The sequence below is a fragment of the Clytia hemisphaerica genome, unplaced genomic scaffold (assembly GCF_902728285.1).
Source record: "Clytia hemisphaerica strain Z4C2 unplaced genomic scaffold, Clytia hemisphaerica genome assembly, whole genome shotgun sequence".
NCBI lineage: Eukaryota > Metazoa > Cnidaria > Hydrozoa > Leptothecata > Clytiidae > Clytia > Clytia hemisphaerica.
The window spans coordinates 357,376-381,183 of record NW_027103900.1 but is presented as its reverse complement, the minus strand read 5'-3'; the positions used below and the strand labels follow the sequence as shown (position 1 = coordinate 381,183).

At 33.9% G+C, this 23,808-nt stretch overlaps 1 protein-coding gene across 2 annotated transcripts in view; it reads right to left on the bottom strand.

The window, feature by feature from the left end:
* LOC136808796 (rho GTPase-activating protein 23-like) overlaps positions 1–23,808 on the bottom strand; it is a 63,519-nt gene that overhangs the window by 2,775 nt on the left and 36,936 nt on the right. For both annotated transcript variants that reach the window (XM_067065337.1, XM_067065336.1), the window contains exons 5-19: positions 8,391–8,445; positions 6,837–8,192; positions 6,247–6,309; positions 5,951–6,007; positions 5,351–5,557; positions 4,800–4,865; positions 4,238–4,325; positions 3,862–4,007; positions 2,869–2,939; positions 2,142–2,226; positions 1,842–1,920; positions 1,292–1,455; positions 890–1,063; positions 513–594; positions 201–241 (exon numbers count right to left, since the gene is read on the bottom strand). In XM_067065337.1, the coding sequence (XP_066921438.1) occupies positions 201–241; positions 513–594; positions 890–1,063; positions 1,292–1,455; positions 1,842–1,920; positions 2,142–2,226; positions 2,869–2,939; positions 3,862–4,007; positions 4,238–4,325; positions 4,800–4,865; positions 5,351–5,557; positions 5,951–6,007; positions 6,247–6,309; positions 6,837–8,192; positions 8,391–8,445 (2,734 nt within the window). The remainder of the gene's footprint in view (positions 1–200; positions 242–512; positions 595–889; positions 1,064–1,291; positions 1,456–1,841; positions 1,921–2,141; positions 2,227–2,868; positions 2,940–3,861; positions 4,008–4,237; positions 4,326–4,799; positions 4,866–5,350; positions 5,558–5,950; positions 6,008–6,246; positions 6,310–6,836; positions 8,193–8,390; positions 8,446–23,808) is intronic.

Here is a 23,808-nt window from a genome sequence, read left to right as displayed (position 1 = left end):
TTAATCTCGTCATGTCAATAAACTTCCAAAACACGAACAAATAATTTATTGTAAACGAAACAAAAATAAATAAAAATTAGAATAGGATAAATCAAACCCCTGATTCCATTTTTACCACCTTTTCGGGCATCAAGGTTATAAAGTTTCATGACATTGTGTATGAAAAGGGGTGTGAAAGAGACCACACCCGAAATGCTCACCTTTTTATTGTTATTATTATTAATGACGTTCTCGTTAATATCTGAAAAGAAGACAAATGAAGAAGTGTGTAAATATGCAATCAGAACTAAACAAAGACAAATGCTTGTGTTGTCAAAAAGAATGTCTGTGGAAGGTACAGTTGTGGTCATAACATAATGTGAAAAAGAAGAAATTCCCTGCGAACAAGATGTCTGTGGACGCTAGTGATTGGTTTTAAAAGTCCTATTTGACAAAATAATCTAATATCAGACGACACGATAGTAATAGACTTTCAAGGGAGCATAATGTACAAGAGAAGAAAAAATTAGTACCTTGCTCGGGACTTTTCTGGTTCTGATTGAGACATTCAATTAACGCTTTGGAGATGCCAGAGCTGATGATTTCACCTCCATTCTACAGAAATAGAGGTAGATATTGATTGTTTAGTTAGGATAGTATTAGATAATCAATTCAAAACCTAGTTTCAAAAAGTCATAGGACACAATTAGTATTCGTATTTACGTTTAAATAAAAATCGAAAAACGGTATTTTGGGAAAACTTATCGAATGTATAGATATCATTCGAAGTTTTACTTTATTTGAAAATGAGGACCGAAATGAATTTGATACATCTCCAAAAGAGTGTATATATTCTTTATTTGGACATTGGCAGTCATAGCTTATTTTACAGAATGAAGTTTCTTCAAACCTCGCATTCGATTGGTTCTCCTCCTTCAGCATCATCGTTAAATATCCAATCAAATTGTTTGATCAAAGTTTCAATGATTTTACACTGATCAGCCATATCTTGCACCAATGACGTCACTTCGTCAGATTTGACAATATTTGGACCGAAGAGGGTAACCAAGTTTTTCAAGTCCATCTAAGAGAGACATAGAAAAGTTGGCAATTCAAATAACCCTTCGTAGAATCAATTCCTCGCCTGCCTAAAAGCTCTTAAATTTCTCGGAGAATGCCATTTAAAACATGTTATATTAATGAGATAAGAATATATTCAAAATGTAGTTTATATCAAAGAAGAACTAATTTACTGAGTTACAAAGCTACAAAAATGAATCAATGAATCAATAATTAACCAATCACAACAAACCTTATTATGTTCAGAGTGTTCAGCAATCAATTTCAAATGTCTTAACAAGAATTGTAGAGTTTCCAGATGATAGTCCGGCAGATTTCTGGTCAGATGCTTGATAGACTTCAAACGATCTCGTTGGTCTGTGAATCGGTTGACTGTGATGAACTTCGTGTACATGTCTTGAAGGGAAAAGAAATGAAATAATTTTTTCGATTTATCTTTATAATTTTTTCAACTCGCAATGCAAATGTGAGGTATTATTAAATGCTAAAGCATTTAGTTTTTTAACAATTTTGATAAGTTTAGATTTCAGAATCTCAATTCTAATTAATTTTATGCTAAACTTGAATAAGCTGACGGGGTGATCACTGAATGGTTCATTCCGACAAGAAAGATTGTATACATCATATATACATCATCGGAGGAATCGGGGGAAAGTGACGAAATTTTGAGAGGGTAACTAAATTCTTCAATGACTAATTCTTAGCCCAACTTTCTCCCCCAATAATGTATTATATCATTCGTTCATTCTTGCATGAATTCATATTAGGTTGAAACTGCTTACTTGACGGTACTATGGGGTCATCGAGTTGCCGAAGAAAAGCTTTCAAGAGTGTACTGATGTTGTGGACTTCTTGCCATTTCTGAGGACAAATGAAAAAACATTAGAATTGATAACAAAACGACTTAAAAGAATTTATCCAAGAGGATATTTATATTAAGAAACCCCCAGACCATGGCTGCTAAAATCTGCAACAATAATTAAAGTAAATTAAAGCTCCAATCATACAAAATACTCAATTGGTTCTAAAAATATTGAATAATTTCAGCTTTCTGAAAATCTGGAAAATTCGTAAAGGTCTACCTCGTCGTCCCATTGAATATCATCAGGATCTTTGGTATCCAGCTCTGATCGCAAGGACTGTATCGTTGCTGCATTGCCAGGAATTCTAAGAAAAAAAGTGGAAGGCTTTGCAATGAACTGGTATACACGTTTTTTTTTTTAAGAAACTAGTTTTACCAAGCAGCCTCAATGTTTCTTAAGAAATCAGCCTTTTGAGCCTTAAATGTTTCTTACATGTTTCTAAACTTTTTGACATAATCAGCCTATTTTTCATGTTTTGATTGGAAGGTTCTTAAAAAAACGAATTAAAAATGTCATTTTTTCATTTTCAGCCTCAGCATGTTTCTTAGATGTTTCTTAGTTTTTAGGCATTCTGAGCCTCATGTTTCTTAAAAGTGTGTTTCTTAAAAAAAAAAAAAGACGTGTAATCTTTCGTAAAACTTAAGTCTATTTTAGGTCAAATTTTGCTGAAATTATGTCAATTCTCTTGGTTGAATGAAACCGATTAGTTTAGGCATAAACTTATTTCTTTTTTTATGATTTTTTTCGCCAACAAAAATCATAAAAAAAGAAATAAGTTTATAACTAAACTAGAAACCGATCTTTTTGTAAGACGGAAATATCGTTTTTATATTTCAGCTGGACGAATTCAGTTGAGTCCTGAGGAAGTGGAAAAGCAGCTAGAACGGATTGTACTCTTATTAACTTCTGAGACTAGGAGAATTGATTTTTGTTAGAAATTCCTTACCTGTAGATACCGACAGTGTCGGCTTTTTCTTCGATTACTGTGCAACAATGTTCGACAATCAACGGTACTTTCTGTGGAATGAATAATTGAAAAATAACTGTTTATTCTTCACATTTTAAATAGGGGTTCACAAAATCTATTTTCAATCTGTCTAATGGGGTATACACTAAAATCTTCTAAGATAAATCAAAGATTTCTGATCAACTTGGCATATATTCGTTCATGATTCTGTCGAATTGAATAGCTAAATTACAATTAGCTTTGTAACCAGAAAACCACAAGGAGATTGGACTCGAGTTTACTAGGGCCAAATGACATCAATAATTATGTCTGTGATCACGTCAACGCAACGACTTGAAATATATGACACCGATCAATGTAAACTCCAATTCATGATATACACCATAGCAATGTCTTCCACAGAACTAACAGCTGATTGGTCGCAAGTGTCGTATTTACTGATTTTACGTCATGTACAACCAATCAGCTGTTGGGTCAGTGATGTAATATCAATCATGAATATATTCGGTGATATCAGAAGACATTGCAATGGTGCATATCATGAATATGTTCGGTGCAGGGCCCGGTTGTTCAAAAAATTGATTACCTTAAAGAAAGAAATTTTGGCGGGAATTTAATTTGGCGGATGGCCGAAAAAGTTTTTTCAGAGGAAATTTAATTTGGCGGATGGCTGGAAAAATTAAATTGAAGGGAATTTAATTTGGCGGTTGCAGGATATTTTTAGCCAAAATCGTCGTCAAATAAGCAAAAAACCTGTTTTATTTCCTGAAATAGCACCAATTTGGGGAATGCGTTAAAGAAAATAAATTTGGCTGGAATTTAATCTGGCGGATAGAGGAAAAAATAAATTTATTTCCGCCAAAATTTCTTCCTTTAAGGTAGATTAAATACCGATTAGCGCTAATCCACTTTTGAACAACCGGGCCCTGGGTTTGAAATGCATCGCAACTATTGATTTCAATGAGAACCCACCTCCTGTGTTTTGGACATTGAACATTTGTGAAGTGGAATACCAAACGTTTTGCCAGCTGGATGAGCTGTTTCCATTGGTAACTTCGGTATCTTCGGGTTGGGGTTTGACGAGCTTCGTCCCTTCTTGCTTGAACGCAAAAAATTCGCTAAAAAAGTAACGTGAAAGGCTCGAAGGTTAGTTAATCAAAATCTGGTATTATCGATATCCATAATAAGATTAGGATTAGAATTCTCAGAAACAACCAAAACTATGGTGAATCGCAAGGCCGAATTTATTGAACTCAGACCAAATTATGCAGAATATCACCAAGAGTTGTTTTTAGATTGAGTTTAGAAATAAATTTCTCTAGAACGAAGTACAAACGGAAAATCTTACAGCGTCGTATTGATAGCCCTTTCTTGTCTTTGGAGTTGGCTTTTTGTTCGTTTTCCTGGTTCAGTTGACTGGATGTTTTCATTAAGCTCTGTATACAAAAAAGAAACAGTAAAAGAAGTTTCTAATTCCTGCAAGTGCAGTTTATCTACTATGATTAGGGTAATCACCAATCCTTGTTAAAAAATCTAACACTGATGGGACCACTTTGACCCCACTTTGGAGTCATTGTTTCCATAGTTTGAATAGAGAAGGTTGCTACAGTTGCACACAGTCAAACAAATCAACTACAAGACATGATGAAAGCTGTTGACCGTTATCTAGATGGTCGTGGATTTTGATAGGCTGAGGACAGTTTCAGGGGATAAAATCAATGCTATCATCGTGAGCTATCCTTCGGCAATCAATTTGGAAAAAAGAATTTCGTACACTTTATATTCGGGTTTTGCCTAAAAAATACATAACAGCTTGAATGAGTGTTTCACTCGAGAAAGGACAAAGTAAAGCGCAAAACCCTACAGTAGGCTTTGGATGAAATGTAAAGACTGTTAAGTAGCATACAAACCTCTTTATCCGGGTTGGCGTCACGCAATGTGTGCACCCAACTCATCATAGAGGTCGAATCTTCCGACTGCAAAAGTATAAATTAAAAAGTTTAACTGCATTGCTGTTTTACGTTTCTAAATCTAAGCCACTAAAATTACTTGTTTCTACAATTGTTTCGGGAACAAAGTGAATATTCGTACTTTGCGAATTTATTCTTAACCTGTACAAAATTCTTCTTGGCTGACTGAGGAGATAACGCAAAGTTTCAAAATACAAAAAACGCCCATGCGTGGGGTGGTAAAGGCTAATGTATTCTCCATTTATATGGTTTCAAAGTTAGAAAACATTGATATCTGGTTGACTCTCTCTAATTCGATCTTAAAGAATTATGGAAAGATTCGGATAACGGAGAGTATTTTATTTGACTTTTCAGCTGAGGGGACCTATGTTTTAGTTCGAAAGATTTGGAATAAAAGAAGTTCGAATTAGACAGAATTAATGGTAGAGGGTTGGCCAAAACATAAAGTCTGAGCTAAAGTGTATAAAAGCACCGTTGTGGTATGATCTTACCTGAAATAGATATTCATTCCCGTGTGACGTGATCAAACGGAAAACGTGTCTTCTTTTCGGGTAATGACTAAGGATTTCGATGATGGAACCACGGATTGGGATTGGTTGAATGATGTCGTCATCCCCGTCCCCACTATTTTTGTAACAAAACAACCGATGTCCTTTCAGCACCGCATACATGGGCTTCCACGTCCGCGTGCTCGCTTTCTGTGAATTGAGAAGGAGAGGGAGAGATATGAATTGAGGCAAGCTCTCTCATCTGCCTACATTATTTTCGACTATAGGCTTCACAAAAGTTCATTGTATGAACCCAATGCGAAGTTTTTTGAGGCCAATGAGATAACATTTTCAAACTTTTTCAAGCAACGATTTGGAACTTTCAACTTTCCGTTTTCTCCTTTCTTCTGACGTCTCCTACATTGGACGGAGTTGAGGCAGAAAGTCGGCCACCCAAGTTTGGTAAAAGGAGCCAGGAGAAAGAGGCTCAAATCAAAAGGGAACAATGCAATGCACTGATGTGGAAATCAATTACTCATGATTAGCAAATTCAAGTCTATCAATTAAATTTAGAAGACATTAAAAGTCGTTTCACAGCATTACCTTTCTTGGGTCGAGTGATCGAACCAGTTTGCGATTAAGTGGACCTTCTTTTTTGACCTGTAAATTTGAAACAAATTTGTTAAAATCCTCAATAGTTCAGGTAGTTTACTTCATGTTAGAAAATGATGTGTAAAAACTCTGAAACTGGGAAGTGGAATTACGTTAAAATGTGCAGACCGCACAGGGTTAGTTAAAAGTTAATGCGAGAGGGACTCCTAGAAAAGTGGAATTCCAATAGGTTTCTGGTTAGATTGAAATGATTGAAAGCTAGAAAACAAAGAGGGACAAATTCTTACAGGTTTTGTTTCGATTTCATCAGTGTTTGATTTTTGATTGGATCTTAGACGTTGGTTAGTTTGCTACACGAATGAAAGATTAAATGGAAAAAAGTAAGTTTGAGAATCTTGTGTTAGTGTATGAAATGGTGTGGTGGTGTGTGTGTTATGTATGGAACTGATGGAAATGATTCGTAAACTTAACGTCAAAAAAGGAATCGGATTCAATTTTAGAAGACGTGAAAGATTTGTGTATGTGAGCGCACACATCACAAGATATCTTATGTAACTATTGTTTGTAGAGCTCGGTTTTTCCTAATCCACGACAATGAAGCAAAATAATGCGCCATCAAAGTAGTTCATCACAAACAACTGACTTAATGGGAAACGAGGAGGCGAAAGAATGGTCTTGATCGATCAAATTGCTAGTACCGATCTGTGCTGTGGTCTTATTATTTTGCTTCATCCATGGACATCTCTATTATTTAGTCTTTCAATAATTCAGTACAAACAACCATGTATAGAATTACAATCTTTTTCAAAAGAGCAGCCTTCGTAGAAGTATTATGTACTTATTCTTATACAACTTGAAATGATAAAAATATTCTTACAGGGCTTGCATGTGCGTCACTGTCTTCGTCATCCGCCTCCTGCGTGTCAACCGGAATCTTATTCTCCGCCCCTGACGTGTTCTTTTCATTCTGTTTGGCGGTTGCCGCCAAATACGAAATCCTCCGCCCTTTCCAATTGTCCAAATCCCCATTCTCGTCCCCAGACTCCCCGTGAGATTCTTCGTCTTCAGAATTCTCCACCGACGACGATACGGACGTTTTTCGGCCACCCCGACCAAGTAAATTTCGTTTCCGTAACGTGACTGGCGAAGTAACTTTATCACGCCCTCCATTTAGCATCATAGTGTTCATAGCGAGGGCGGCAACGCCATCTTTAGGTTTCGGTTTCCGACTTTCGACGAGCGTCGCCTGTGACGTATTTGATGATAATGATCGGTGATAACGAGCGGGTAACGATGAATAACTCGGATTGTTTCGGTCAAACGGCGATCGGTTTATATCCTCGCTTTCGGAAGTTCGTCTCTTATTATCTACCGTAACGTTCAAATTAAATTTCATCGGTCCATCATCAAATTGGGCTGAAGGCTCTAGTACCTGTTGTGATATTTGAGCATCGCTCGTTGACTCTGAACGTCCTCTTTTCATCATTTGGAAATCGTCTCTTAAAACACTTGTTGCCGATTTTTTACGCGGTGACAATTCTTCCCAATTGCCATTAGCGAACAAACCAGCTATGTTACTGACAGCCCCCGGTTTAGAGACACCGGTAATTTGCTTAGGTGCTAGTCTAGTGCCAACTGAGTATGGTTTCTTTCCTTGTTCCTTTCGCAAAGCGTTCTGTAATTTATAAGGCGGGATACCGAAAGTCTCGCCTTCAACAGTTTCTTGTGTACTTTCCTCTATATTTGATACCATGGGTTTGCCACCTACCCACGGCACACACGGATCATACCCAGATCCATTACTCGCCCGTTTCGGTGTAGCTTTTCCCGATCCTTTTCCCGATCCTTTACCCCAATTTGGTGTAATAGATCCGGAACTCGTAACGGAATTCGAACGACTTTGCTTACTATCCGGTGAAATGACCGGAGTACCGGCGAAAAAAGTCACACAAGGGTCATACCTCTTATTTGAATTATCTGAGCTACCACTACCGCCACCAGTCCCATGAGACATGGTTCCCATATTAGGGGACCCTCCTCCGCCATTGTTATTATCTATAGATACTGATTTTCTCGGCACGAGCGGAGCCGCCCATTTATTAACACTCGGTCTTGACATGCTAGACGTAGAAAGACGTTGTGTTATAGCGTGTTGGGGATCGTCGTTGGAAGATCGTGACTGTTGCTGGTCTGTGATTGTCTTATTGTCATCATATATGTATTCTTGATAGACCTAGACATAAAATGAATAAATAATTAAAAACCTTAACAAAAAATGAGAAGTTCAGTCTGTCTTAGTCTGCAACAGAATCAAAAAAGACTGTACCTCATGCTAAGGTCCCTTTTCATATTATTCTGAGCATGTTGCATATTATTGGGAATAGAAGTCAATGAAGACAAGGTTTTACTTTAAGGCCTGGTTCACACTTACCAATTGTAGAATATCTTCTTGGTGTGGCACCACGCCTAATTTTAAATCTCCACTACTAAAAAAGAAAAAGAAAAAAACGTGTAAAATATCTCTAATGGTTAGAAATGGAATCACTTGAAATCAGACCCACGAATAAACTGCTAGTCGTATCTTGTGAAATTTATAAAACTTCAAAAAATCGTCATTTTAGAAACAGCTTTAAGCATTATTTGATAGTTAGTATAGAGGTGATTTCGTCAAACAGTGTAAACATAGCACATCCAAATAGTTCGAACTTTCCAATAGAATTGTCTACCCTACATTAAAATAGTCTACCCTACATTAAAATAGTCTCTCCTCAAACAACTGTACTAGTTGTATAGCTATAAATTTATACCCGAATAAAAATAGTCTCATAAAAAAACGGTATTGCACAAGAGAAAATATATCCATCAAAAAAATATCTCATAGGAGAGAGTTATGTGATGAGAGAGAGAAAAGAATAAGTTATTGAAGATTAAAAGAGTGTTGTCTTTTCATAGGTTGAAGAATTGCCACTTAATGACAACTTAAGTGTTTTCTGATCGAATTACCAGGCCCTCATTGAACGTGATGCGGATGTTTTATAGATCACAAGGGTGTATGGTAATGTAATATGACCTTGAAGTTGGTATAAGATCATCCTTCATTGGATTAAAACGTATTAATGTTAAAAAGGTAAACAAAAGGTAAACAAAATATAAAACGCATCATAAAAATAGTAGGGTATTTGATACGTAAATACTGTTGATGATCATTGAAGTTTACTTTAGACCGCGTTCTATGCACTGACTTTTATATATCCCTGGACCAAGCTATATCCACCATCTTTGATAGAAGTTGTACCCGCAAAGAGGCACTTGTAGTGTTTGAAACTTTGTCTTACGACAAACGGCGCTACATCATTAGTGCACAAGCGAAACTAGATATAGCCCTGTCTCCACGGGTACCAATTTAAAAAAAACTCCGATCATAATATTATGCTTGTCCGGCTTTGAGTAACTTAGTCTATGGTTTTATGTTATCCATCTTATGTTATCTATTTTTTGTTAACCTATTATTGTTCGAATTCTTTCTTTAGTCAAACTTTTTTAAGACAGATTCTAGATTTAAACTGTCCGCAGTCTAAAAACTTCTTAAATTCTCCTTTGCACACGATTGTCAACTCTTCCAAAAAAATAAACTATTCCTTCCGAATAATAAGGCTGAATAGTCCTTCAAATTGATGAGAGTGCGGTGTCACGTATCATTAGACAAGGGTTTCCTAGAGCGTTCACTCACGCTCTGGAAAGCAAGGTATCACTTATCACTAACCAAAATTATCAGCTTTCCTTTGAGGACAAAATACATATGTGAAGTGAATTTTGTTCTAAAAGCGCACGGGTTATACTCCAAGTCTGCAGTAACCCCGTGCGAAAGCCGTGACTTATATACCTAACCTCGCTATCATAAATTTGAGACAGAGTTATTGTTTTCTTGAAAATAAAAAATATATAAGGTGACCCGCTGTGCGACAAATCATCAAAACCTCAGACTCCAACTGTGCGCAAATCACGGTCAATTTCTCAAATGTATGACAAAATTACTTTAAAATAGCATATCAGACAGACCATTTTTACGTAAGAGAGTTTCAGCGTATCCCCGTTTGCAGATAAGTGATGCTCTGAGTCAATGGTTATTTTAGAATCTATCCCGTATGTATCAGAATTACTGGAACAATATAGTCACAATAATAGCCTAATGAAATTTACGGCAAGAGTTAAAACAAGGCCATTCAAACTATATTAAAACAGTCAAATAAATAGCGTGTTAACTATGCTGACTTTGCTAATTTCGAGGAATTGCAGTATACTTCGACTTTAAATGCCTTAAGCGTAGATTGATTTAAAAAACCGTGTTGAAAATTCCAAAACTATTCGTCTGTCCTTCCCAACTGTCGATCTCAAACGTCGAATTTCACAAAGTCGTAATAATCCCGTCAAGTGTCTTCCCTTAAAAACACACAACAAGAACATTGTGTCAATTCTATAGCAAAGTAAACCTTCACTGACAGCAAAAGATCTTCGAGTAGGAGTGCAAAACAGGACAAAAATGCTGGGCAAGAGTATTTGCGATCTCTCCATCGTAGAGAGTTGTCGATAGGACTGACTGTAATCCTTCAAAACCTTGACATAAATCTCGTCCCCTAAAACGACAGCCTTCCAAAAAAATACTCATTTTAAAAATATTTCAACATAGAATGTACTTGGACCTGAGAGCAATCAATATAATTTATACGTAAATCTCTAACTAATTCAAGGAATTCTAAACACGAATTATACCAAATTTGAAGTTCCTTTCCTTTCAGTGACCATGTAGAGGCTATATTCATAAATCGTAAATCGTAAATCATAAATGTTACCTAGTCTTAGCCTTCTACAAACAGCGCAAATTATTATATCCAAGCATTAATAAAGTCGATGTTTCTTTATATCCACTACGAAGCCTTTTCATTTTCAATGTTTTGTGATGGTTGCCAGCGAACTAACAAGATCACAAGGTAAACACAGTAAACAAGATATAAGAAGAAAAAAAACGCGTGAAGAAAATGTAAAAGGTTTTAAAATACAAGAGTTAATTAGGGCAGATTAATTCCTAATTAATTAATTATAGGTCATCGAGGACTACGGTCTATGCAGATTTTAGGGATGTAAATGCTTACGTACTGAGAAAAAAGGGGTGGGTTTGAGCTTCTGCAGCCTACGGTCAGGACCAAACCAGAGCTTAAAGTTGTTTGTTGTTTCAAAAGTGATTTCAAAAGATAGAAGTGGAAGAGCAATAAAAATGAATGTGTCAGACTAAACTATCCGAAGAAAGTCTTGTCTCACATCCAAGTGCGATCCAAAAGCTACCTTTCCGATAAGAGACGGTAACACTGAAAATCCTTTTAAATGAAAAGGTCAGATCTCCTTCAGATCCAAAGCTTGCTGAAAACTCTCCTTCTTAAACCAATTTCTATCCCGATGTATCCTCAGTTTAAATATAGAGCTTTTCCAAGTTGACTAAGTTACGTAACTTCCACCATTATAGAAGCAAACATTTGATTTGCGTAAGGAGTTGCCACTACAAATTCGAACGTTTAAACGTTCAATAATGGCGGATTTTCCTTAAGTTACGTAGCCTAAGCAAAACCTGAAAAACCTCTATAAAAGACATTTTACCTAAAATAGATCACTTAAAGTCAGTGTTGAGTCAATCCAGCCTTAATGAAATTCCATAAAGAGAAAAATAACTGACTAAAAATCCCTCCTCCTGCACGAGTTCAAAACTAAACATCCGTCGATGTCACAACAAAACAAACATCGGTAGAAAACTCTGACAGCCGAACCCCCGTCTCGAATGCGGAAAATAACTTGAATTTCTAAACAAGAACGGGGGCTTCAGGACGTTGTCTCAAGATCAATTTGTTTAATTATATACCTTTCCTATTAATACAAATAAAGCTTTAACTATAGCTGAGATTACACATTATTTTTATAAGGACATCCAAAATTTTTGAAGTCTACGGATGTACTTAACTTTTTGAGTTTAAAGCCTAATAATGTTAACATGTTCTTATTTTCATCATCTTGTGAGTATTCTAAACGATTTTCCTAAAAACAGTTGTTTTGGAGACTGAAAATGTTTTCGAGTTGTTCTTATAATATTTTGGTCATCGAAGCCTTATGTTCTTAAATAGTTTGTTCTTATAAAAAAATCATTTCAAATAAAAGAACGGATTGCAAAGAATTAAAGTCTCATTATAATAAACAAATCAACAAATAAGATACAATGATGACAAAACAATCAAAATATAGTCAAATGACAGCCTCCTTGTATATGGACCCTAAAAATAAGATCCTTTACGAGTTATAAATCTTTGTCAAGGAGGAGTATTTAAAACAACTTTAAATCTAACTGTCTTCACTATGCAGATTTTGCTATAGCCTTTGGTTTTAGGTATTGCAAAGATATAAATAACGAGATAAGGGGTTACGAAAACTATGCCAAGATTAGCCGATTACGTTTTCGAACTGAATACTGATTCGTAACGGTTCCCAAGAGATTTATAATGGCTTATCAGTCAAAGCCTTAATTAGACAGCGGAAAACTGACAACTAGCACTGGATCAAAATAAATATACCGGGTGCACCAAAAAAAAGTATACAGGTTTGTCGAGATATTATGAGCTTCAGGATTTAAATTTTTTGTTCATTCCTTTTTTATTGTATAGAGGTTGCTCTAACTTGAATTTTGAGCTATCATACATTAAATTTGAAAAAGTAGTTCAATAGTTATTTCCAAAAAACTTACTTTTTTCCATGTCGAAATTTCAAAAAATCATTAAAAACAGCAATCACGCTATAAATAAGACAAAATGACAAAAATACAATTTCATTGTTTTTTTTATTCCTTTTTCTCTTATCTTATATTTTGCCAACAGTTTGTCAACCTTATTTGCACGTCATGAACATTTCCAACACCAGCAAACTCAATGCAGACCCAAGTTCTTTGAGCAACTAGTCGAGGAATGGTGATCTATTTTTTTCAAAAATTTTCTCACATAGCACACACATAACATCAAAACCTCTCTTGGAGATTTCCAAAAATATTATCCCACGTGGGAATAGCTTGAATATTCTTAAATTCCGCAACGAGTTTTGATGAATACAATTGCATTTTTTTGGTATTTTTATGTTTAAAGAAGGTAAGTGTCAAGAGAAAAGTTTGCTCGCTGTTTTTAATGATTTTTTGAAATTTCGACATGGAAAAAAAGTCAGTTTTTTGGAAATAACTTTCGAACTACTTTTTCAAATTTAATGTATGATAGCTCAAAATTCAAGTTAAAGTATCCTCTATACAATAAAAAAAGAATGAACAAAAAATTTAAATTCTGCAGCTCACAATATCTCGACAAAGTTGTATACTTTTTTTTGGTGCACCCGGTAGAAGACTCTCCATAACTTGAACTTCTATAATTCGAACCTCCATAACTCGAGCCTCCATAACCCGAACACTTTTTTGGCCCATTCACTAATCTACTATCGCACTTTCCCTAATCCTAATTTGTGGCTCGTGTGATCATTGAAGTCAAAAACCACACAGTTTTTAACATTCAATATAAAATTTTGAACGCGAAAAAATCAGAAATAATTGACAGAAACCATCACTAATTGGCCAGAATACATGTTCCTAAAAACGGAGAAAAAACAAACCCAATAAAGTCAACGTCCATCACGTATCCTGACCATGACCAAATAAAAACCAACAAAATGATTAAGAAGAAAATCCCACTCGAATATTGGAGTAAAGTAAGCCTATTGACACTCAACAACAGTGCTTCGAATAATCCTTCTTAAAGTATCAAGATTTTTGGCTTGTGTTATGATGGCGATACACGTTTTTTTATAAGAACATTGAAAATTTTTTGAAGCTTTTTGTATGTTCTTAATTTTTTTGAGTTTAAAGCCTATAAGAATGGTCTTAAAATGTTCTTATTTTCCCCATTTTGTTAGTATTTTAGTCCATTTTCCAAAGAAATAGATGTTTTAGAGTCCACAAAGCCTTAGAATGTTGTTAACTTGTTCTTACACTTTTGGCCATCGAAGCGTTATGTTCTTATATAGTTTGTTCCTATTAAAAAAACGTATATGGCGATATTCAAAGTGAAAACAACATTTGATACTTACTATCTACCATGTCCTAAAAATAACTTCCGAAATTTTTTTTGATAAAAAACACAATTTTTTTAGTATAAAGTCCATTAAGTTTCATCTTAAAATATTTTTCGTATCGAACCAATGTGAAAGCCTTGACGACCAAAGTGTTTTTTTGGGTTCGAATTCTTAAAATGAATGTTCCAAGACTGCACTATTCTACAGAATATTATGTGTATTTTTCTCAGGAAAATCGTTATTCTTATAAAATATGGAAGTCTCCAAGTTCTTATATTATTGTAGTGTCTGTGTCATACCTTTCCTAATGACATATGACGTCATCGAACTTCAGTGAAAAATGCAACAAAAATTATCAAAAGAAATGAGTGTTTTGTGAAAAAACACGAAGGTTGCCGATGACACATTAGACAAGGATTGTGTAAAAATCGCATTATTTCTCGCGAGAAAGAATGTTTTTGAAGCTTCGTGAATGCCAAGAAAATCTTTTAGATGACGTCATTCGTTTTAAGAGAGTCAAACCTGTTTTTGACGTAGGAAGACTAGTACGTCACACGTCAGGGGAGGCTTTCATGATTGTTCAAATATAGTCTCCATATCTCGAACCTCTATAACTCGATGTCTCAATAATTCGAACAAGTTTTCTCGTCCCTTCAGTTAACAATGCCATATAGATCAATCTCCATAGTTCGAAATTTCCATGAGGAGCGAGCGAGCGAACGAACGAACGAACGAACGAAATGAAGAAAATAAACTTACGAGCACGTCAACATAATGCTTTTGGATGCCTCTACTGTCCCAAAAACTACACCAGAAATACATTAAAATGATACAGAAAAAGTAAGATTTTCAATCATATTTTGCAGGAAAAAATACCAAAATCACGTAAACATCCAAAACTCACAAACATAAAAATGTATAATCCCTTTACAGAAAGAAAAGTTGTCAGCAAGCAGTACATAGTATTGAAAATATATAAAATGATTGTTATGAGATAGAAAAGGACGAATTAAATCATATCTGATAACATTGTTGAAATACCACAGTCATCTTTTGATTGAGAAAGGAGAGAGTTAGAGAACCTTCTTGATAATAAAGAAGTCGAGAATTACATAAAATAGGACAACTAAAAAGTCTGATGTATTAAAGCGTCGATCTTTGACAGTAGCCAGTACTTAAAGTATAATAGATGACACTACTTTCCTGAAGCTAGAGTCATTTTTGATTTGATAAAGTCAGGCCAAAAGGCCAAAAGATGTAAAGCTATATGTATTGAGTTAAAGTTAAAATTCATATCATGTTCTTTTCAATCTGGGCTATCGAGAAAAATAACCAAGGAAAATCTTGCCCCTTTCTACTTCACAGTTTTCTCAATTCATGAGAATATTTCATAATAACATGGAGGTTAAGGTGACAAGGTTAAACAAGAGAGCAATTTGTACACCAATTAACTCCGTTCAATTAGAAAGTTAAGTGAACACAGATAAAATGATCATTTAACATTATGTTGAAATTCAACAACATTTTTTTAATTTCCAAAGAATAATGTTTAATAACATGATTTTAGAGCACCAGTCTAGTGAATCCAAGAAATCCAATAAACTCAATACATCAAATTGCGACGATCTCAACCAATATTGAAAAAGTTTCTCTCCTCTCTCCTTACACCCAAAACTATTCTAAACCCTAAAACTAACTCTCTTCATTTCCCTGAGAAAATTATTCAAGAAAGACAACATAAAAAAACCATGTGAAAGTGTAAACAAACTGAATCATCGTCAAGAGGGTTTGTGGGAGATGAGAAAAGTTTCTTGTCAATTTGATATCTTGAAGGGCTTTCAAATAATCTAATTCTTTTGTGTATTTTTTCATCCGTGGCTTTCTTATACCTGGTGGCAACGAACAAGCAAGAATATTCCATTTGAAGTACGCTGTTTGTTACAGTCTGTACCAAAGGCCTTTTGGTCAACCATTGTAGAGGTTTTCGGTGATAGAAAATTATTTTGTTTAATGGTCATATATTTCAGAGCAATCAAATCCAAGAATTTTTCAAACCATTTGACCCATTTGACCAGTGTAAACCTCTCTAATCACCAACTATGAATCTAAAATCAAAATAAACTCTGAAAGCCTTAACCCTCAATCAAGAACCCCAAATTAATCAACCCCTTGTTTTATACAACTCAAGGGTGAATCAAAAATACATTTGCAATGAAGTATCATATACTTGTGTGTCTTTTTTGTTTTGATTTGATGTCAGTGATATTTGACACAAATTGTACAATGTGTGTCTTTATTGAAGGTGTATTTGTTCTGTCAAAAAATTTCATATCATGAACTACAAATAAACATATAGATTACTGAAACAACAAACTGGCGCTAGTTTCATTATTTCATACGATTGTCGTATAGTATAATGATCACCAATGATGTTTGGAAATGTCAGACATCAAAATGCCATGAATTACAGTATTTTGAGAAACATTCTAAAACTTTTGATATTTAAAAGTTGAAAGATGAGAATTTCAAATGATACCAAAAATATAAATCATCATCAGATTTTGCGAGGAAAATCAATAAATAGTATAAACATGAAAACCTCTCAATCTATGTCTATTTCTTGTTCAGAATAATACATGATTTGCAAAGACATAATCCAAAGAGATAATTTATCAAGATTAAAAAATAAAATCTTGTCTCGTAACTCAAACTAAAGAAAAATACCAAAACCATAAAATCAGAGAACTCAGTTATAATTAAGCGAGTATATATCTTTTGAGCAAGCTTTCCAACAGCAAGTCTCTCTCGCCTTGTTAAAGCAAAAATCATTTTAGTATAAACGAGTTAAAAACCAACTAGCGCAAAAAGAGTATATTTGTATCATCATTTCACTCACTCACAAACTATACAGGCTAGTACACACGTACATTTTTCTAACAAAGTCTTTAAAATTGAAGGGAATGTTAAATACTGAACAATAGAATAAAATCATAAACATAGAGAGCGAGTGAGAGAGTGAAATAGAGAATGGAGATGACAAGCATATAAAAAATGACACAAAATATAAAAAAATACATAGAATAGAGATTAGCCGCGATACGCCAATGTATCATCAACACAACAAAAAACACAGGCTATAAACATTAAAATGACACTTGAAAAAATGCACAAAATGATGTCATAGTCATAAATATTTTTGGGATAGGTTAGGTTACCAAGAGGCAAATGTAGATTATCTATCGAGGATGACCTTTTTTCAAGCTCTCTCATTCAATAAACCTATGTTATCTTTTTCAAGCACAACGTTTACAAGCATACCCCAGCCTAAGAGTCGAATCCTGAAAAAAAAAAGATTACTGAGCCTGACCAAAGAGTTATTAATGGTAAGAAACAGTCGAGGTAACCTTCACATTCTTTAATAAGAACGTCTAAAATTTGAGCCTAAAAATGTTCTTAAAATATTCTGTTTTATATTATACTATTTCTTAAGGTATTTTTTAGTCCGCAAAGTAGCCATGAAATGTTCTTAAAACTCATGATGGTTTGGCCCTCGAAGCCTAATGTTCTTATATACCTTATTGGTATATATTTTCGCGTGTTACAATTTTTCGCGCGTATTTAATTTCGAGATTTTGTAATTTTGAAAAATTTAAACAGTATTAAATTTTGCGAAAATTGACCAAAACTCGCGAAATTAAGTACCCGCGAAAATTTGCAACACGCGAAAATATATACCAATAAGGTAGCTTGTTCTTATTAAAAAAATATATCCCTCTGATCTCGAGTCAGAGCTAATGGAATTTATACAATGTCAAATACAGAAAAAGTCAATCACCTGCAAATCCAAACAACAGAGGGCTAAAAAAATGAGGAGTAAAAAACAGTTGACGAATGAGAAACAATTTTTTGTTTTCACATGAGTTGTGAACTCGACCTAACAACTCGGATTTTTTAAGTTTTTATCCTCAGGTTAATTAAAAACTTAAGAGTTGTTTTATTTTGATGACTATTATGGATCGCCAATTACGTTAAAAATATTTAATTTTTATCTCTAGGATCTCATGAGGTGCCAATGTCGTAAATACTATAAATCTAAGATTTCGTTGTTTAGACTGCAGCTTGTTCGGTGAAGCAATATGATCATGTTTTATTACAAAAAGATAATTTTTCGTCTCATTGCCTGTTCATGTCAATACAAACTTAGCATCAAAAAGAAAAATTACTGGTCTTGTGATATTGTTAATAAAATCCTCAGTTTAAAACACCCAGTCATCAAGAAGTATTGGATGAAATTACAGTAGTATTTCAAGATGTATTAAAAACATCGCGCAGAATTGATGTTGCAATTTTTGTCATCTAAAAAATGAAGTCGTTGCATTGCTTTTCGCGCGAGTTCTATTTTCTACCAATCAAATTGCGTCACGCATTCGAAAGATTCGAAAATGTTGCAATCAAAACATTGAATTCATTTGTGAGTTTGGTTTTGAGAAGAAAACATTTTCTAAAAATTAAGCCTAAAATATTGTGATTTTATTCATATTTTGAAAAGACTTTGAAAACAGAAAGTTATAAGATTTATTACATTGAGATATGGTTGTAAGAGGTATGTATGTATGGAAATGGAATGCTTTGTTTGCTTCAGTTTTCACTACAGACTTTCCTCCCTTCGAAATTCAGTTTTCGATGGGAGCCTTTATTATCTAAACTTGTTTTTATTAATGGTGATTCATTTTTGGACATCAAAAACTCCCAAGGATAACCAGTAAGTTTTTATTTATTTTGGAGGTAAAAAATGCTAAAGAGAATGAGTAGATATGTGTCGGTGATTTGTAAAATAAAGGGATTTCTTTTTCGAAATTGCGCTTCCATTGAAACGTGAAGTTAAAATTGACGTTACAGCATTTGAAAAAAGATATAACTTCAAGGCAAAAAATCGATGGAAATGGATTACAACCTGTACTTTTTTATATATCATTTTTTAGCATTTTTTTTCCCTTTCTTTCACTTGCGATGGGTGGGAAATTGTCCAAATATACTTAAATCTCTGTCATCCTTTTTGTCATTACGTCAGAATTTATCAGCCTTTATTTTTTTTTCGTCAGAGTGACAGTGCCTATCTTTAGGACAAAAAAGTCGATGGAAATTGTCTTAATCGATACATAAATTTATACACCGTTGAAAAGAGAAAGGGCTAAACTTTCTCTCTAGAGGGGTGGGAAATTGAAAGCTACTCAACTTGTATCGTTCCTGCTCTCTTAAAGTTTGTCAAATTTTCAAAAACATATAAAAAAAGTAACCTTTACATTATCGCTTCAAACGTTTTTATAAACTTTACAAATCTAAGCAAGTTTAGTATTTCTTAAAAGAGGACAGATTCAGTGATTCAAAAATATCAAATTTATGTCTGAAAACATTATACACAGGAAGCAGTGTAATAAACCTGAATAAACAAGGGTAAGGAAAAATTAAGAAATTTGCAACTTCTAATTTTTTGCCGTCAAAATTCTACGTCAAAACCCCCGGATTTGTTTGATGTCAAAAACTGTAACGTCAATTCTGCGCGATGATTCCAAAAAACAAACAAAACAATCAAAAGCTATTTAACTAAATTAGATAATCATGCTTAATTGAGATGTTTCCAACCTTTCAAAGAAGGAATTGGCAATTGACCAATTGACAGACAAATTGGTTGGAAGTGGGTTATCGTTCCAAGTAAAGGAATTTGTTAAATAATTGTATTACTACTAACTGCTAATCAAACCAATATATAATTGACACTGTAGTGCCAACACTAAAATTACGTCAAATTATTCAGAAACTTCTTTCAAAGTAAAAATTAATATTATTACCTTTCTAGCAATGCCATTATTATTTGCCAGAGATGGAAATACCAAAAAAACTTTAGAATCAGAGAATCTTTAACTCATAAACTCCTCATATTTTGTAGTCAAGTAGTACTTTTACCGCATTTCTTTTTGAAATTTTAATTTGATAAAGCTCAACTCTCTCAACCAATCTCTTATCAAACCGTAAAGATCGCTCTCACAAAAAAGCTAGATCGTACAGTCCTGCATAATAAAATCAAAAATGCTATATCTAAAGCACATCAAGTCAATTAAAAGCGATGCATTGAAAATAAAACGGTTAATGATTTGACATCTGTTTTGTCTCTCCTTTTTAGTTTATTTCTATTTGCTTAAAATACAAGCCAACTTTTGACTAAATGAAATTATTATGCAGGACTAGGTATTTCTATGGGACCGGATCAACTAATAGACAATCTAAAAAGTTTAGAATCAAGCAGAGAGGCTAGTGACAAACATTTTCATAATAAGAATCTTTATCATACATTTCCTTGATTAATATCATCATTATGCTTATCGTAAAATTAGTAAAAATAATTCCCTGATTTTATCAGAGTAAGGAGGTCAATAAATTTCAATGCTCAGCCGAGGCTGACTAGAAGGTGTTGCCGAGCTTCTTAATCAAGAAAAAGAAAAAGGCCTCAAATATTGATCACCAGAAAAGTGTCTGTTTCCATGCTAAGTCTTATAAGAGAATCTGAAGCAGTAAAGTTCTTATAAGATCCCAATATTAAAAATAATTAATTAAGAACATTAAGGATCCTTGTTTACGGCAAAACAAGAGGACACACAAAACACAGCAGGGTCCTGTAATTTCTTTAACCCTTTATTCCTATTGGTTCGAAAACCAGACATGAGATTATCTGCATTTTATATGCATTTTTCTCATTGTACACCTTTTTTTATAAGAACATCCAATTTCTTTTTGAAACCTTGGATATTCTTATAAACTTTGAGTTTAAGCCTAAAAATGTTCTTAACATGTTCTTATTTTCACCGTTTTTTGAGTATTTTTTTCTTAAAGAAATCGGGTGTTTTAGAGCCTGCAAAGCCTTATAATGCTCTAAATTAGTTCTTACATTTTTTTCATCGATGCCTTATGTTCTTATAATATAGTAAGAAAAAAACGTAACAGCTTTCTGTTTTTAGCATAAGCTTCGTTTGCAGGCCCAGGTAAAGAAATTACAACAACAGAAGTTTAGGGTTAGAAGTTGGGAACACGGAGGGTAGGGAGTTTCACGAGAATGAATGAATTAATGAATGAATGCAAAGCTTTTACCGTTAATAAGGCAAAAAGGTTAGTAAAATCCATATCCAAAACACATTTTGTTCTTATGAAGGGCTAGTACCAAGCATAAATAGACTTTTTTTTTCTGAAATAGGATTTAATTGGTATGTTATAAAGGGGTATAAATCCCTCCTACGTAAGCCTTAATCAGACCAAATCCCTATTCTCTGAGACCGTTATAGAAATATTTATAGAATGTCTCTAGAGATAAAAACAAGTCAAGTCTGGAACCAAATTTCCTTGTTTACTCGTTTACACTTTTTTTCATAGGAAGAAACCATATAATAACATAAGGCTTCGATGGCCAAAATGTTAAGAATAAGTTAAGAACATTATAAGGCGTTGCTGACTCTAAAACACCGAAATTCTCAAAAAAAGATGGTCAAAATAAGAACATGCTAAGAACATCCCACAGCTTCAAAAATATTGGATGTTCTTATAAAAAACGTGTATGCATCAATCTAGCACCTAAAAGGCATAATAATCAGGAAAATACATTCAAAAAACTCACATTACATATTGGAATATCAGAGATGCTTGGCCAAAAGCTGTGAAAAAGCTGTGAAAAAGGTTTTGATGGGGCTAATGGAGTTTAAACCTGTGTACTGTAGCTTCTCTACTAATTTGGCTACAGTAATATAGCCTTTTCTTAACCATGCTTTGCTTCGAAAGCAAATTCATGTAAATATTATTATATTAAGTAAGAAATGCTGTAAGAGAATCATAGTTACCTTTTGTTATCAACAATAAAAAAGGTTCAGTCTCACATCCACGAGCCAACATAATCAACAAAATTCTCAGCAAAAAGTCCCGAAAGAGAAAAAACTAGTACCCTCAAAACGAGAGAGAATTTTCTTGTGAAAGTTCGATTTATGAAGCAATAACATTTTTATAAACATAGAGAGAGAAGGCACAAAAACTGACATTATCAGAGTGTTCAGAACTAAGATATAAGCTGCTTATAAAGTTAAGGTAGCCGACCAAACCGTCCTACTTATAGAGCATTTTTGATTTCTTTTTGAGATAAATAATAAAAATTTAATAATCTATAACACTATAACACACAACCCTCTTTCAAAAACATTTCTACTTCAAAATGTAGATAGAGCTCTATAATACTGGTCGTGTAATCGGGGTCTTTCCTTTTCCTTAAAGCCGGCAGAGTGTAGCGAAAGCTAATCCAAGGTTAAAACAATAAAAAAGACCTTTAAGGGGCCATGACATTGCACATAAAGAAAAATAACTATGAAAAAAACATGCTAGGCTAAGATACAGCGAACATAGAATTGAAAAAAAAAAACACAAAAACTCAAGATCAAACCAAAATCATCAAAACTGTGGCACATTAGGTTAAGAAGGACTTTCTATTGTAAAATAAGCCTACTCCACCTTAGCCTCACGAACAGACAGACAAGTCGACATCAAGACTTTATCCAAACTAAATCCTTAAAATTAAATCGAGGGTTGAAATGAAATTTTGATTAGTTTAACTCCCTAATGATAACTTTGGCGAGCTATCGGTAGATTTGGTAACAAATTGCTAAACAATGGATATAATTTTTCATACGCTATCACTTTAGGTTAAGATCAATATCATTGACACACTTTAGATAATTAAGTTGCTAATGCTACGCTAAAAATCTATTCAATTTGATTTAATATAACTCGGTTCCAAAGTGCAATTGACTCTCTCTAATTCGACTTTCAAAGGAATAACAGTTTTCTTCAGATTAAAGAAAATTTTGAATTACGTACATCGTTCGAATGCGATTTTCCAGCTGAAGGGACCAACATTTAAGTTCGAAATATAGAAAGATTCGAATTATAGAGGTTCGAATATGAGAGAGAGCTCACTGCTACACAAAATAAGGTTCAAATCCGGACAGCAGATCTTTAATTAGAAGAACAAAATTTCGTCGTTTTCAAAACAAGCAACATATAGTTGTTCCTATATAACTTAACCTTAGTCATCCGAGCGATTCTAGTACTAGGGCCAATGAACTGTTCAGAGATTTTTGTCTTGTCGAATGACCATAACTAATGCAATGGTCGAATCCGAAGTACCGTAAGATGGAATCGCTGATGGAAATATTTTCTTTACATGGCAACCAGAGAAGAAAAAATCTTGTCTATAGTGACCCCAACCTTCCTATTATCTCTAAAGAAGGGTGTCGAAATTGGAAGAGGGGTACCAACTTACGGTACCAATCTCAATGAATCAAAGCAATAACTTATCGATTAAATGAAAAATTCTTATAAATTAATTTTACAAACAAAAGTATTCTAAATATCAGCTCAAAGTTATCTAATGATTAAATTAAATTTCACGCTATATAAAATACATTGACCTCGAATACAAAAAGAATTTACTGATAAGCCACAAAATATAGATAAAGCATAAAAAAACTGTGCAAAAATACGTGCTTTCCGACTTTATTTAAATCGTATCCTCAAAAATTCATATACAAAATCTAAATGATTAAAAAATTAGTGTAAAAAACACTCAATTGACAACAAAAACTTCCAGTCAGGAAAGTTCCTAATTCACAGACAAA